Source organism: Saimiri boliviensis, chromosome 9 (genome assembly GCF_048565385.1).
Source record: "Saimiri boliviensis isolate mSaiBol1 chromosome 9, mSaiBol1.pri, whole genome shotgun sequence".
Classification (NCBI taxonomy): Eukaryota; Metazoa; Chordata; class Mammalia; order Primates; family Cebidae; genus Saimiri; species Saimiri boliviensis.
The window spans coordinates 38951263-38967621 of record NC_133457.1 but is presented as its reverse complement, the minus strand read 5'-3'; the positions used below and the strand labels follow the sequence as shown (position 1 = coordinate 38967621).

Genomic DNA, 16359 nt, shown 5'->3' with positions numbered 1-16359 from the left:
ACATCTGACAAATAAGAACGCTCTATCAGGTTCAATAAACACCATCAAGAAGTGGTAGTTTACTAAGACCAGCAGTTAGACCTACCTAGACAACTGCACTCAAAACAGAATGATTATCGCTGGTGCACCCATCAATTGGCTGATAACATTTGGACATTTGCCGCCTGAGACATAATCCTACTAAATCAGGGTTCAGCTCTTTTCAGACGGTAAAATTCAAGTGTCAATGTTGAGGTGTTGGTGTTAGATGCTAGTCAATACTATCTTCTCAATTAAATTCAGTTGAGTACATGTTTATCAGTCATCTATTGTGGGCCCATTTGGTCCTAAATGCGCTGGGAAATATCAACAACACATTATCATTTACAAATGGTTTTCACATATATCTTCTCATTTTAACCTGACAGGAATCCAGTGATGTAGGTAGGGCTGGTACTAATTCCAATTTTATATCAAAAACTGAGGCATGGAAAGTTAAGTGACCCATCCAAGGTGATACGACTAATAAACAATGAAGCTGGTTTTCAAATCTACATCTGCTGTCTACGAATATCAAGGTGGTAAGGATGGGTAGCCATACCCTAAAAAACATTTGTACTGGAATGGATGAAAAATTCTTAGAGACAAGTGCAAATTACAAGAAGAGTATGAAAAGAATTTAAAAAATAAGTTTATGTATGGAAAAGAGTGAGGAAGTATTTTTTTAGGTTTGTTAAATTTGTATCATTAGACAAGGCCTACTTTTGAGCTGACAGCATTTCTGGGTTAAAATAGCTTCAAAAATTCAGTGTAAGAAAAATCTTGTTTATTCATATTCTATCAAACTTGTATTTGTGATAATTTGAAGACAGACTTAAGACAAACTTCAACCTAACCTAAGGCGTAAAAACCTAAAGAGATTGAAAGTATACCAGATAACAGTGTGAAATAAATTCATTAAACAAAAGAATGGACATTTGACTACTTTAAGATAAACAACTCTATTTAAGATTCTAGAAGTGTCAACATTCACAAAAATGAGGTACCAATTTTTATATGTGTTAAAAGTGTGATAAATGAAATGTTAGCACGTATTTTACCAATACTATTCTAGTCTCATATGAGGCAAGCTGTCTCTGGTTTTATGAAATATTATTATTTTTAGGCTTGTTCTTACTATCAATAGCATTATTTTCAAAATCTATTTCTTTTACTTATGTGATTCTGCTTTAGTTAAGAGTGGTTTTTAAGTTTTTGCAGAATGCATTTGTAATTTTCTGAAATGCAGCAAAAAAACATAGTTCACCGGACAGAAGTCTTTTTGATTGCTGAGAGAAGGCTTTGGTGGAATGAATCTATTTCTTTAGGTGGGAATATCTGTAGAGAGAACAGGCTCTTATATTCAGGCTTATTCAGGGTAAGAGATTCCATTTCAGCTGACTTGGAGGTAAAGCAGGTCAGGCTTCAAATCAACTCAAAAAAAAAAAAAAAAAAAAAAAAGCCTTCTTGCAACATTACTTCCAAAGAGGTTACACACAGTCACAGACAAATGGGATTAAAATGGGAACAACAGGACTGAAAGAACATCAACTTTAAATTAGTGTAGCATTATTGGACTTTACTATCTTTAGTAAAGTATGAATTAATTCGAAAAATATTTTATAATGATCCTGAAAAATTTTATTTTTTTGGCATTAAAAACACTAATTTGTCACTCTAAAATAGTTTTTATTGCTGAAAAATAAAAAAGTACAAAAGCAGAAAGACTGCTATTTCTTGACATTTTATAAAACAGCCAGGATCCTAAGTGACTTCACTGACACTCATCATTTCTCTTTTGTGTAAAATTTCATGTACCTAGTGAAGAGAGTTTATTCTTGATTGTCAAAGAGGGAATTCTCACGCAATATTTAAGCTATTAATTAAATACCTGAAAAAGAATTCTCCCACTGAGAACACCAATGAACACCCTATAGCTATTTTTGTATTTTCAAAAAAAACCAATTTGTAAAGAAATAGCCCAGGAATTAAGAATTTTCAGTGTTAAGCACACTGGCAAGCCATAAAGGCCTGGTTATAAAGTTTTTAATTTTCTTGGGAGGTGTCTTTCCTTGTTTACTTTTGGGGTATTTCCTACAACAGACCATTCAGAACCGTGCTAATAGCTTGTCGAGATGCACAGTTATTAAGATGCCAAAAAGGTCACGTCTGCATGGTGCTGCCTGGTCATTATCCAATTTTAACAGCCCACATTCCTCAAATTAACATCTTCTAGTAGGCATCTAATTAAAGATTAGGCTATTCAATTTGAATTTTTATTATTATTTGGCAGGATAATTTAATTCATTCCTTAAATGCACTTTCCCATCTAAAATGATTTTTCATTAATTTTTACCACATTATGCTTTTTCCTCTTTGGCAAATAATAGATCTTAAAAACGCTAAGAAGACCCAATTTAAAATGGAAACAGTTATATACTATGAAAATTTAAAATCAATAATAGCAGTAGAAGTAGCAGTGGTGGTGGTGTTAGCAGTAGTAGCAAAAAAATTACTAAGGTCTGACATTTAAATCTTGAGAAGTTACAATTCAATACTAGATTTAAAGTCTCTTACCAGGGTTGCAATCCGTAAGAAGTGAGCAGATGGAGAGGAGAACTTTAGAAATAGTTAAAGCTGGACTCCAGTTGTCCTTTAGTATGTCCAGACAGATCACGCCTTGGCTGTTAATATTACAGTGATAGATTCTTGTTCGGAAGGTAACCTAGAAGAAAATGTAGTTATATTTTATTAGACAAAATATGTTTATTAACTGTATCTATAGACAATTTTTGTCTAATAAAATTGTCTATTTTATCAGATAAAATAGTCCAGGCTATTGGTTAACATACATTTGATTTTTTCTTGGGCACATGAGACTAATCAATAAACAGAGATCACTGGTTTAGAATGTCACTCTGGGCACAGAGAAATGAACATCAACAGCAAACCATGACATTCTGCTTCTTATAAAGCAGGCGTCCCCAAACTATGGCCCGCGGGCCACATGTGGCCCCCTGAGGCCATTTATCCGGCCCCCTGCCGCACTTCAGGAAGGGGCACCTCTTTCACTGGTGGTCAGTGAGAGGAGCACATTATGTGGCGGACCTCCAATGGTCTGAGGGACAGTGAACTGACCCCCTGTGAAAAAAGTTTGGGGATGCCTGTTATAAAGAGTCCTGTTATTTAACATATGTTTTAGGAGCTGAATTTACTTTTTATATAATTACAGGAATGTTTATGAGAAGAAATTGACTCTGATTTCTAAAAAATTTCAAAGAAAACTTTTGTTAGAGTCCAGTTATTTTAAGGATTTTGTAAATTTGTAATATTCAAACACAAAAAAGCATGAAAGTCTAAAAAAAGAAAATAAATATTATTCTATAACAGTTTTTTTTTTTTTGAGACAAAGTCTTACTCTGTTGCCCATGCTAGAGTGCAGTGGCGTGATCTCGGCTCACTGCCACCCCCACTTCCTCGGTTCAAGCAATTGTCCTGCCTCAGCCTCCCAAGTGGCTGGGATTACAGGTGCCTGCCATCATGCCCGGCTAATGTTTGTATTTAGTAGAGGCAGGGTTTTGCCATTTTGGCAAGGCTGGTCTCAAACTTCTAACCTCAAGTGATCCTCCTGCTTTGGCCTCCTAAGGTGTTGGGGTTACAGACGTGAGCCACCACGCCTGGCCTGTAACACAGTTTTAAAACATATAGCAAGGCATTTATATAAATAACATGCCTAGACTAGTATAATTATAGTAGTTACGATTTACTGTATTGGTTATATTACTATAGTAGTTACAATTAGTTGTAATTTAGAAATCTTTTCCTTCTTAAATTTTATTTTTTAAAAAATGTAATGTTAGTGCATCGTACTTTTACCCTGTGACAGCTAGATCACTGCTGTACGCCACTTACATATAATTCTGAAACACGGCCATAACATTTTAAAACACTTCAAATAAAAAAAATTAGGTGCAAATCATTTTATAACTGCTAAAACTCTATTTAATAAAGGTGTTATGTAAGCGGCAATAAGATATGAACACTATTAATATTACGTTCATAAATGTTCTTTTATTTTAAGTTGAAATATATAAAAATCTTAGTGTTCTAAAGACAGTCTTTCAGTACCCTATGTTCAAAATAGCTCTGAACCAACAAAAACACACATGCAGATCTCTGCGGGTGCTGCCAGTCCACCAGGGCATCCAGCATCCAACCAAATACTAGGTTTACGTAATTTACATGATGTGAAGTCTGAGAGCAAACCTAGAGACTTAGAAGGCTATTGAACAACAGGATACCATTCTCAGGTTAAATTAGTACTTCTAATAAGAATTGCTCTTCTAGAAACATGCCAGACCAGATAATCCATGCAACCCTAAACACACATCTTAAATGCCTAGAAATGTTGAAGAAAACATAGCCAACATTCTTTAAAATGAATAGCAGAATCTGAAAGGGGAATCACCAGAGTCAAGAATTAAAAACCAAAAATTAATAAGTGCAACAGGCTGAGAGTGTACCTGCCAGGGGTGGGGTTTTGGGAAGAGGGAAGGGAGTAAAAGATGGTAGTCAGTCTTAATAAAATGAAGGTTTGGCTTTTGATGCCCTCATGGAAAAAGAAGACGAAATACCAGGCCTGTATGTGACAAGAGTTTAGAATTGAGTGCCCTTATTTAAATTAGGACACTTGAATGGCTCGTCTTTCAGTAAATGAACGAACTTGAAAAGATAATGCCTTATGACAGAGGTAGCAAAGAAACTCACCAAAGAAACCCTGGTCTCTAGATTGAGGAGAGAAATGTTTTTCCTGAGAATTCTAAATCCTAGACACATATACTGTGTAAACACTAGCTAACAAAAGAGCTTAAATGACTATATTATTAGATGAAAATATATTCAAGGCAAAAAGCATTGTTAGAAACAAAAAAACATTACTCCATTGTAAAATGAACAATTCATCAAGAAAACAGTAACAATTCTGAATCTGCTGTATCTAACGATACAGCCAGAAGTATACAAAGTAAAAGTTTGCAAAATTATAAGGAGAAAATGACATATCTACAATCAAAGAAGGACATTTTCACTACAGTAAGTGATAGGTCAACCAGACTAAAAATTAGTAAGGATATTGGAGAGCTGAACAACTGGATAAACAAAATTAAGGGACTAAAGATAAAATTCTACACTTAATGATTAAAGAACATTTAAGAAACATTTATAAAACCTGATCATGTGCTAAGCCATGAAAGAAGCTTCGTGTTTCAAAGAGTTGACATTAAGACCATAATGCAAAGTCAGAAGCTACAAATAAAAGATCCCCCTATCATATGTTTGGAAATGAAAAAACTCATTTTCAAATAATTCTTGGATCAAAGAAAAAAAATCAGTTACTATTATAGCTAAATGACAATGAAAAGATTAGGTTGCCAATATCAAAATTTTGTGACTCAGCTAAAACAGTTGTAAAAGAGAAATCTACAGTTTCAAATACACATATTAGAAAGGAATAAATATTTAATGAGTTAAGTGTCCAACTCAGGAAGATAGAAGAACAACAACACAGTAAAATCCATGAAAGAAGAAATAAAGACACTAGCATAAGTTAATGAAATGGAGACTATCTAATGACATTGAAATTTCTGTGAAGAAGGCAGAGTGCCTATCCCAAAGTACTAAATGAAAAGATAAAATATTTTTATGATCCCAACTTAACTGATGAGTGGCGTACATAATATTGATAATTAACCCTCAAAACAACTCAATGGAGAAAATAATACTATTGCATCACTTTAAATATGATGAAACTAAGGTACAGGGAGGTGAAAGAACTGGCTCAAGATCCCACATGTGGTAGGTGGGTGCCAAATTTGAACGCAATTGTGCGGCTCCAAAAGCCTATGGCCTATCCCTCAGCACCAGTGCCTCTGTTCTTTTGTTAAAAATTTATAATTCTGGGATAATTATAGATTCACATACAGTTGTAAGAAATAATATAAAGAGATCACATATATTTTTCACTCAATTTTCCCCAATAACATCTTGTATTACTACAGTATAGGGTAGGAAACTGCTATTAATACAGTCCACTAACCTTTTCCAGATTTCATTTTTATGTGCACTCGTGCATATTAAGTATGTTTAGTTCTATGTAATTTTATTACATATATAGATTTGTGTGAACACCACCAATCAACATACGAACAACTCTATCACAAACATTCTTCATGCTACCTTGTGATAGTCATAGCTGCCTTCTCCTTTTACTTCAATTCCTGGTAACTATAACTCTGTCCTCATCTCCACAACTTTGTCATTTCAAGAATGATATGTAAATGGAATCATACAGTATGTAACCATTTGAAATTGGTTCTTTTCACTCTGCATAATTCCCTTAAGATCCATCCAAGCTGCTGCATGTGTCAATAATTTGTTCCTTTTTTAATGATTAGTAGTATTCCATGGTATAGATGTGGCAGAGTAGGCAGACAGCCAGTCATGAGGATGGCGAAGCCCCTGAGAACAGGGGTCTGGAAAATCTCATGTCCCAGAGATCACCCTAAACAGGTATGCTAGATATGAACAGACACGAGGGGAAATACCCAGGCAGAAAGGAATGTCCCTTAAGACCCCAGTGATTGCTCACTCTGCAGTTCACCTACTAGAATGTATTAGATGCATGCTAAAGGCAAGAGAGCAAAGGAGAAAATTCCTAAGAGATACGCAGAAGCAATTCGTTTCCAACATTGGGTCCACATGTGCACAACAACTAATAGTTTGGAAGGGAGGTTCCAGCAACCTTATTGGTGGTGGTGGGGGAACTAGGTGAGGCAAAAGGCAGGGACTTAAGGCAGATGCAGAAAACTAAACAAAGTAAAAAGGCAGAGACTTAAAGAGGCAGGAACTTAAAGAAAATAATCTGACATCATAAAAACCTAACACAGAACTCTCGGGGTGCTGTTGGCTCACTCTCTTTCAGCAGCTCACTCTGCCTCAACTTTTCAGAAAATGCTGTCTCTCTAGATAAACTCTCTTCTCTGTATTTTCCTTCAACAAATTCTCTTTTTCTTGCTAAATCAGTCACTTGGCAGAATTCTTTGTCCAAGTAAGACTAAGAACCAAACAGTAATAGATGTACCGATTTGTTTACCCATTTACCCACTGAAGGGCATCTGTGTTTCTATGAGATTGGAAGAATCAAAAATTTTTTTTTTAATTTTTTTATTGCATTTTAGGTTTTGGGGCACATGTGAAGAACATGCAAGATTGTTGAATAGGTACACACATGGCAGTGTGATTTGCTGCCTTTCTCCCCCTCACCTATATCTGTCATTTCTCCTCATGCTATCTCTCCCCACCTCCCCACCCCCCAGTCCCTCCCCCATTTCCCCCCAACGGACCCCAATGTGTAGTGCTCCCCTCCCCATGTCCATGTGTTCTCACTGTTCAACACATGCCTATGAGTGAGAACATGTGGTGTTTGATTTTCTGCTCTTGTGGTCAGTTTGCTGAGAATGATGGTTTCCAGGTTCATCCATGTCCCTACAAAGGACATGAACTCATCGTTTTTGATGGCTGCGTAATATTCCATGGTGTATATGTACTACATTTTCCCTGTCCAGTCTATCATCGATGGGTATCTGGGTTGGTTCCAGGTCTTTGCTATTGTAAACTGTGCTGCAATGAACATTTGTGTGCATGTGTCCTTATAGTAGAACGATTTATAATCCTTTGGATATATACCCAGTAATGGGATTGCTGAGTCAAATGAGATTTCTATTTTTAGGTCATTGAGGAATCGCCACACTGTCTTCCACAATGGTTGAACTAATTTACACTCCCACCAACAGTGTAAAAGTGTTCCTATTTCTCCACATCCTCTCCAGCATCTGTCGTCTCCAGATTTTTTAATGATTGCCATTCTAACTGGCACGAGATGGTATCTCAATGTAGTTTTGATTTGCATTTCTCTGATGACCAGTGACGATGAGCATTTCTTCATGTTTGCTGGCCTCTTGTATGTCTTCTTTTGTAAAGTGTCTGTTCATATCATTCTCCCACTTTTGAATGGGCTTGTTTTTTTCTTGTAGATCTGTTTTAGTTCTTTGTAAAATCTGGATATCAGCCCCTTGTCAGATGGGTAGACTGCAAACATTTTTTCCCATTCTGATGGTTGCTGATTCACTCAAATGACTGTTTCTTTAGCCGTGCAGAACCTGTGGAGTTTGATTAGGTCCCATTTGTCTATTTTGGCTTTGAATCAAAATGTTCTTCCTATTCTCTCAACACAGAAGATTTCTGTGACCAATGTGGGGTGCGGAGTTTCTCCTGACAACTAATTTTCTGATGCTAGCTGGGTGTCCCATGGTTTAATTCTGATACTATCCACCTGGATTTAGAGTCAGAACCTACAGGTTTAGGTCTCAGTCCCAAAAGACTGCTTCCCATTTAAGATGCCAAACCAAGTTCTGACTGACTGTTATAAACCAGGGATTCCCACAACCCCCTCATCAGGTTCAAGCATTTGCTAAAACAGTTCACACAATCCTTAAAAGCGTTTTACTTTACATTTATTGGTTTATTAAAAAAGATACTACAAAGGAAACTGTTGAACAGTTAGAAGATAAGCATAAGGTAAAGTACGAACCATAAAAGGTGGGGTGGTGAAGGTGGTACAGAATTTCCATGCCCTCTTGGGGTACACCAACCTCTATGAGTTCAGCAACGCAGAACCTCTTTGAGACTTGTTTTCAGGGTTTTTCTGGAAACTTCATTATGTAGGCATGATTGATTTAAATAATTGGTCACTGGTGATCAACTCAACTTTCAGACCCTCTCCTTTCCCTGAGGGTTACAGGGGAGAGGAGAGGGGCTGAAAGTTCCAACCCTCTAATCACATGATAGTGGCATGATGGCAACCAGCTTCCATCCTGAGGCCTTCTAGGAGACCCCAGCCACCAGTCACCTCATTAGCATAAAAAAGACACAACAATTCTGAGATTGCAAGGGTTTTAGTAGCTTTGTGCCAAAAATGAGGACCAAATAGTATATATTTCTTATTAGAAATCACAGTATCACAGGGTTGTTTCTAGTTTTAAGCTATTACAAATAAAGCTGCTATGAACATCTGTGTATGTGTTTTGCGTGAACTTAGGTTTTTATAAATGCCCAAGAGTGTAATTGCTGGTTCATATGTTAGGCTCATATTTAGTTTTATAATAAACTGCCACACTCTTTCCCAGAGTTATTGTATCATTTTATATTCTCATTAGCAATGTGATCTAGATTCTCGGCATCCTTGCTAGCATTTGGTGTTATCACTGTTTCATTATAGCCATTTTCATAGGGTGCAATGATACCTCACTGTGGTTTTAATTTGCATTTCCTTAAATGCTAATATGTTGAACACTTTTTCATGTGCTTATGTGTTATTTGGATATCCTCTACAGTCTGTCACGTTTTTGCTCATTTTTTACTAAAATTATTTTTAACTGTTGACTTACCGCATTTTAAATGGAGACATTTCAATAAAACTGAAGTATAATTGGATGAAAAATTACGAAGTTTGAGTTTGCAAAGAATCCTGTGAATTTTTGGACAGTTTTACACTTGAATATCCCATAACACTAATAAAAAGGATCTACTTTGGTGATGTTTGTCAACTTCTATTCTGACAGGTGTTCATGAATTAAACTACATGGAATTAACAGAAAAACTGACTGTTCCAACATGTCCTCATGTTATAGATTCCCATAACTACCACCTTTTAAAACTGGAAACAAAAGCTCGATCTCAAAGTTTTAAGAAGTGTTATGCATTTATCTATTGTAATGTAAGCCATTACCTCTTTGGGGTTCTCCCATCATATTCCTACTTCAATACTATACTTGCAGTAGGACCTCTTTGCTAAACTGTGAATTACTCATGAAAGTATTATCTTTCAACTGATGTTCAAAGCAGTGCCTGGCATACAGAAAGAGCCCACTGTTTGATGAATAAATGCTAACACACCACAGGCTCATGCTTTCTGAAGGGTTATAACCTCTTATTTTTTTTAGGTAAAAAGGCAGTTTAGAATCACAATTTAAGACTAAAAGCTGGAAGACTGGAGAAAATCCTGAGGAAGCAGAAAATCTCCTTAACATTTTTCTGTCCTATGTTCCTTTACTAAATTTTCCTACAGATTATGATATTATTTCAGAAGGGACTTCATATAGGCTACACTAATAATAAAAATAAATTTAGTAAGCATTCAATATGTGTCAGGCACTCCAATATAAACATTTTTACTGTTGCTACTTTCTATTTAAATCCTAAAGAGAACCTAACAGAGAAATGAGTGGTCTGGTCCTATCAGCAAATGTGTTCTACAATCAAGGTAAAAACTTGGGAATAAAAGCTCTTGAAGCAGCCAGCATTCTCTTCTAGACCCTATCAATAAACCTAGGGAAACTGAGAAAGAATACTTGCAAACTGGTAAGGAATTGTCTGCAGTTTTTAGATATTAGTGATTCAGAAATAGGAAACAATATTTTGGATAGTGACAAATAGCAAAGAATTTGTAACTGCCAGGCGTATTTTAGAAGCTGAGAAAGTACGCTCTTCCTACCCTTAACCTAAAAGAGACTACTCTGATTTCTGACTCAATTTTCCAGAAAGTCTATCACATTACTTTGTTTAGGAGGCTGGGCAGCTACACATCCTTCACGTCATGTTCCTGACAAACAAGCAAATGATAAAAAATGACCATAGAGCAAACTGTACTTTCATTGTAGGGGTTAATATCTGCTGAGTTCTGTGTATGGAACTAGTTATACCTACATTTGCATTCATAGCTGTATATGAAGCACAGCTCAATAACTGATGCTTACAGTGATAGCCACTATTTCTCAATGATAGGTAAAATCATATTGAGAATAAAAGTTTTCAAAGGCAGGGAGGAAAACAACCTCTGGAACATTTCCATACAAAGGAAAATTTAAAAATATGACTTTGATATAGTGATGTAGAAAACATTTATTTAGAATGGCTAATTCCAAGAAGATCTTGGATAAGCAAGGTTTTAATTTATGTATAATGAACACACACCCAACACCTGCATGTGTGGGTACACATGTGCAGTAGATGGAATAATATCCTCTTGCCCCAAAGATATCCACATCCTAATTTTTGGAACCTGTGAATGTTACCTCACATAATACAACAGCCTTTTGATTAAGTGAAGATTCTTGAGATGGGGGTGACTCTACTGGGCTATTTAGGTGGGCCCAATATAATTACAAGGGTGCTTTAAGAGAGGAGCATGAGGATCAGAGTCAGTAGTAGGGGATGAGATGAGTGATGTGAGGAAGGAGCCCCGAGCCAAGGAATGTAGTTGGCCTCTAGAAGCTGAAAAAGGCAAGAAAAAGGATTTTCCCCTAAAGCCTTGAGAATGAACTCAGCCATGCTAATACCTTGATTTGAGTTCTAACTCACGGAAATGTAAGATAATAAATTAATATTGTTTTAAGCCACTACGTTTTTAACAGCAGCAATAGGAAACTAAAGGGTATATGTGTGTTTGTGTGTATGTATCTATATCTCCCACCTGTCTCGTTACTTTCTCTTAAAAGGTACTTAAAAATGAAGCTGTGCTATTTCTGTACTTCACAGAATCATCTCTCCTTAAAGATAATTCCAGAATGAGTTAAAACATTCTTTGCCGGGGGCGGTGGCTCAAGCCTGTAATCCCAGCACTTTGGGAGGCCGAGGCGGGTGGATCACGAGGTCGAGAGATCGAGACCATCCTGGTCAACATGGTGAAACCCCGTCTCTACTAAAAATACAAAAAACTAGCTGGGCATGGTGGCGCGTGCCTGTAATCCCAGCTACTTAGGAGGCTGAGGCAGGAGAATTGCCTGAGCCCAGGAGGCGGAGGTTGCGGTGAGCCGAGATCGCGCCATTGCACTCCAGCCTGGGTAACAAGAGCGAAACTCCGTCTCAAAAACAAAACAAAACAAAACAAAACCCAAAACATTCTTTATGTTACTACAGCATAAAAAATACTACTAAATAACATTCTTGGATAAGAACTTTGCTACTCTGAGCCTCTATTTCCTAACAAACAAGTAGTAGATTATTTCTAAGGTTTATTCTAGTTCCACGATCCACGAGGTCTATGGCAGAAAGAATATATGGGTTTGGGAGTTAGCTGGACTTGGGCTGGCATTCTGATTTTGGATGAATCACTTAACATCTCTGAAATTCAGTTTCCTCATCTGTAAAATGGAGAGAATTATAGCTCTACCCACAGTAGCTGTGAAGAATGAAGTCCACAAATGGTTCTAATAGCCTGCCTGGCACTCAGCAGGAATCCAGTGAGTATCAGTTCTTCCTCACTCTTACATCCCTTAGTTACTAGTTAAAAGATTAACTGAGAAAGCACTGCTTTAAGGTATAGGCAAGACTCCATGCATAAATAAAAAGTGATTTTGTAAGGGGAGAGAGATCCTGAAAGGCATGAATATAAAAAAAATTAATATAGTATTTCTGACAAACTGATTCTCAACATAATTTAGAAAGATATTTTAAAGTAAACACCACCAAGATGAAAAACTAATTCTGACAATAACATTCAAATGATAATTTAAAATGATTTTTCAATGATAATCTGTTTTTCATCAATTTTTCAAAAAAGTTTTGATAAGCAGATAAATGCTACCTTGCTTTTACTGAGGAAATATGCAATCAGTGAGAACATCTTTAAAAAAAATAACTTTTTCATGGAGACCCCCTAAAAATATTTGAAGTCCCTATGTCATCAATCAGTAAATCATGTAACAAAGCTCCAAAATAGTATGGGTTAACATCATTAGGCTCATTATGAAACTACAGTTTATTTAAACAGGTTGTTACTATACATAAAAAAAAAATCCCCTTTTTGAGATTTCAAGTGATTTTAAATGCTCTTTTCTTATAACCGATTATTGAGCACCACGCCGATAACTAACACATACCCTAAAATTATTTTTTTGTTAGTGACACAATAAAAACTGAAAATCGCAGAACTTTGGGAGGCCAAGGAGGGTAGATAATGAGGTCAGGAGTTCAAGACCAGCTTAACCAAGATGGTGAAACCCTCTCTCTACTAAAGATACAAAAATTAGCTGAGCCTGGTGGCAGGTGCCTGTAATCTCAGCTACTGAGGAGGCTGCGGTAGAGAACTGCTGGAACCCAGGAGGCAGAGGTTGCAGTGAGTCACGATCGTGCCACTGCACTCAAGTCTGGGTAACAGAGTGTAACTCCATCTCAAAAAAAAAAAAAAAAAGAAGAAAAGAAAAACTCATTATAAGGGAATAAATTCTGAAAAATATGTCTATCTAAGAAACATACATTTGCAAAACAAAATACCATCTTTTCCCCAGCCCCCTAGAAATATTATTTGGCTCTTGAATAACTGGTAGTGAAGGGATTGAAATTAAACATCAACTGAAAACCATAATGCATAAAGGTAACACCTATCCAGCTGTGAATACTAACTACACGGCAAAGCATGCTACATGACAGGACTACTATTTTTTAGCTTTTGAGTACAACTGAAATGATTAAAAATAAAAGACCTTCATGCCACAGACATTTAACCTGAAAAAAGTCTTTCTCATTCCTTTTATGTATAAATGTAGAAAAACATGAAATTAGAAAATTTTCTCCATCATGAGTAGCAAATCTCTTAGAAGACTGAGAGCATCTTATTCAATTACCAGTGCCCTTTCCTACAATACAGCAAATTACTCTCCACTCTTGCAAGGCAGGATGCTAGGTATGACTTGATGAGGAACCAACAGATTCCTTCATTTACAGTTTATAAAAATTCAGTTTATATAGAACGTTTCTGGAACAAACCTATAATGAATGAAGTTCAATTTGGTTCTTTTCCAAATTTGTGTGTGTGTTTTTAAATTAGCAACTTCTTTTATTATGTTTTGTATTTTAAAAAAGATTTAAATAATTATCTTGTCTTTTGACTTGTTTTGTCGTTTTAAGTTTCAGGAATGGTATTCCTGTGGTTTCTCCTTAATGGTAGATTGTATCATGGTACAGACACCATCTTTGAGTATGAGTGCATCCTCAGTGGGCATTTTTTTTTTTTCTAAGAAGTCCCATGTGCTTTGGATTGTGGAGTGTTTTGCATTTGCTTCTTCAGGGGCCTCTGGTAACATTACTTTGAGACTAGACTGTACCATACATGCCAAAACATAAGGCAATAAAATCATTTCTTAGAAAAAGAAGAGCTGGATTCAGATGCAAATCTTCATAGAAATCTCTTACTTTAAACTCAATTACTTCCTTTCTGAACAAGATATTATCTGGCAAAGACACAGTTGCCTGAAACCAACTCAATCAATGCACGTTTGGCATGCATATAGAGATTTCTTTCCTCAATAGGTTAAAAAAAGGTGGAGGGGTTCAGAAATTTAACAAAGCTCTAAGAGCACAAATTCACTATTTGAAGGCTTATATTTTAACACATCTTTTAAAAATCACTTTAAAAAGCAAAACAGAAATTTAAAACAAGGAATTTTTTAAATTTATTTTTTATTTTTTGATGGAGTTTTGTTCGTTACCCAGGCTGGGAGTGCAAAGGCGTGATCTCGGCTCACCGCAACCTCCGTCTCCTGGGTTCAAGCAATTCTCCTGCCTCCGCCTCCCGAGTAGCTGGGACTACAGGCATGTGCCACTATGCCCAGCTAATTTTTGTATTTTTAGTAGGGATGGGGTTTCACCATGTTGACCAGGATGGTCTCAATCTCTTGACCTCGTGATCCACCCGTCTCGGCCTCCCAAAGTGCTGGGATTATAGGCGTGAGCCACCGCGCCCGGCCTAAAACAAGGAATTTTAAAAATAAGCTGGTTATATGAGTTTTCTACAAATGAGTTTTTGTGCCTTAGGACAAGTTATCCAATAACATAATCACATATGGATTTAAGAATGGCTGTTTCACCAAACAACTGTGGTGGAAATAAAGATAACCTGGTATGTAAACTAAAACAGGTAAACAAATATCATTGAAACATTCCCACTGCTTTAACTCATTAAGCACACACACAGTAGGTGCTCAGTCAATGTGGGGGTTAGGGGGGTAGCGGGGTCCATCAAAACCAGAACCCAAGGCTTTCTTGGTTTCATCTTCCTTCTACAGCAGAGGTGTCCAATCTTTTGGCTTCCCAGAGCCACAATTGAAGAAGAAGAATCGTCTTATGCTACACATAAAATATACTAGTGATAGCTCATGAGCTAAAAAAAACCAAACAATAAATCTCGCAATGTTTTCAGGAGGTTTACAAATTTGTGTTGGCTGCATTCAAAGTCATCCTGGGCCTGGATTAGATGAGCTTGTCCTAGAGGCATCAGTCTCCCTCAAATCAGGTACTAGAACAATTGTTCTTGAATAATAAACTTAACAACCATTATGTGGGGCTATGTTGATCCAACAGCACTTATTTATCAATTAGTACTGTATACAGAAGATAATTTAACAGATGTCCAAAGGACCAACTTCTCTTAGACAAGATGATTCATTTCTGGCTTCAGAACTGCAGAAGTGTCTCATACATTAACAACAATTAATTAGGAAGCACAACAGCTGAGATACTTAATGGATTCCATATACAGCATATAATAAATGAAAATGACCAACCATATAACACTTGCTGTTTAAGTAAAGACAGTGACATAAACATAAACGGAAGGAGAATGCCCTCCTTTTACTTTCTTATATTTATTTACATTTTTATAGGTTTCACACTCCCCAAGGCAATTCTGTGAGATGCGGCATATTTACAGATTTGATAAACGTAAAATGAAAATAATATATAGGATTACTTCATCCTTCAGGAAAGAAGTAATACATTTTATGTTTATAGACATATGAAGTGTCATTTATTTTAAGAGATCAATAATCCAATTCACATAGGACACAAAACAAAATATTTGTCGTATTAGCTAAAAATGATGACTTAGTTTTCATACAGCCCAAAGAAGTGCAGAAATAAACTATATTTTGACATGATATAATATAAAACATGGGCTGGACTTGGTGGCTAACACCTGCAATCCCAGCACTTTGTGAGGCTGAGGAGTGGGGATCACTTGTGGCCAGAAATTTCAGACCAGCCTGTGCAACACAACCAGACTCTATCCCTACAAAGAAATAAAAAGCTAGCCAGCATGGTGGTGTGTGCCTGTAATTACTAGCTACTGGGGAGGCTGAGGCAGGAGGACAGCCCAACAATATGAGGCTGCAGTGAGCTATGATTATACCACACACTGTGGCCTGAATGACAGAGCAAGAGTCCGTGTCT

General features: G+C 36.5%; 1 protein-coding gene across 3 annotated transcripts in view; it reads right to left on the bottom strand.

The window, feature by feature from the left end:
• UBE2E2 (ubiquitin conjugating enzyme E2 E2) overlaps positions 1 to 16359 on the bottom strand; it is a 357133-nt gene that overhangs the window by 52998 nt on the left and 287776 nt on the right. For all 3 annotated transcript variants that reach the window (XM_074405720.1, XM_039480217.2, XM_074405721.1), the window contains exon 5: positions 2596 to 2743. In XM_074405720.1, coding sequence (XP_074261821.1) covers positions 2596 to 2743 — 148 coding nt within the window. The remainder of the gene's footprint in view (positions 1 to 2595; positions 2744 to 16359) is intronic.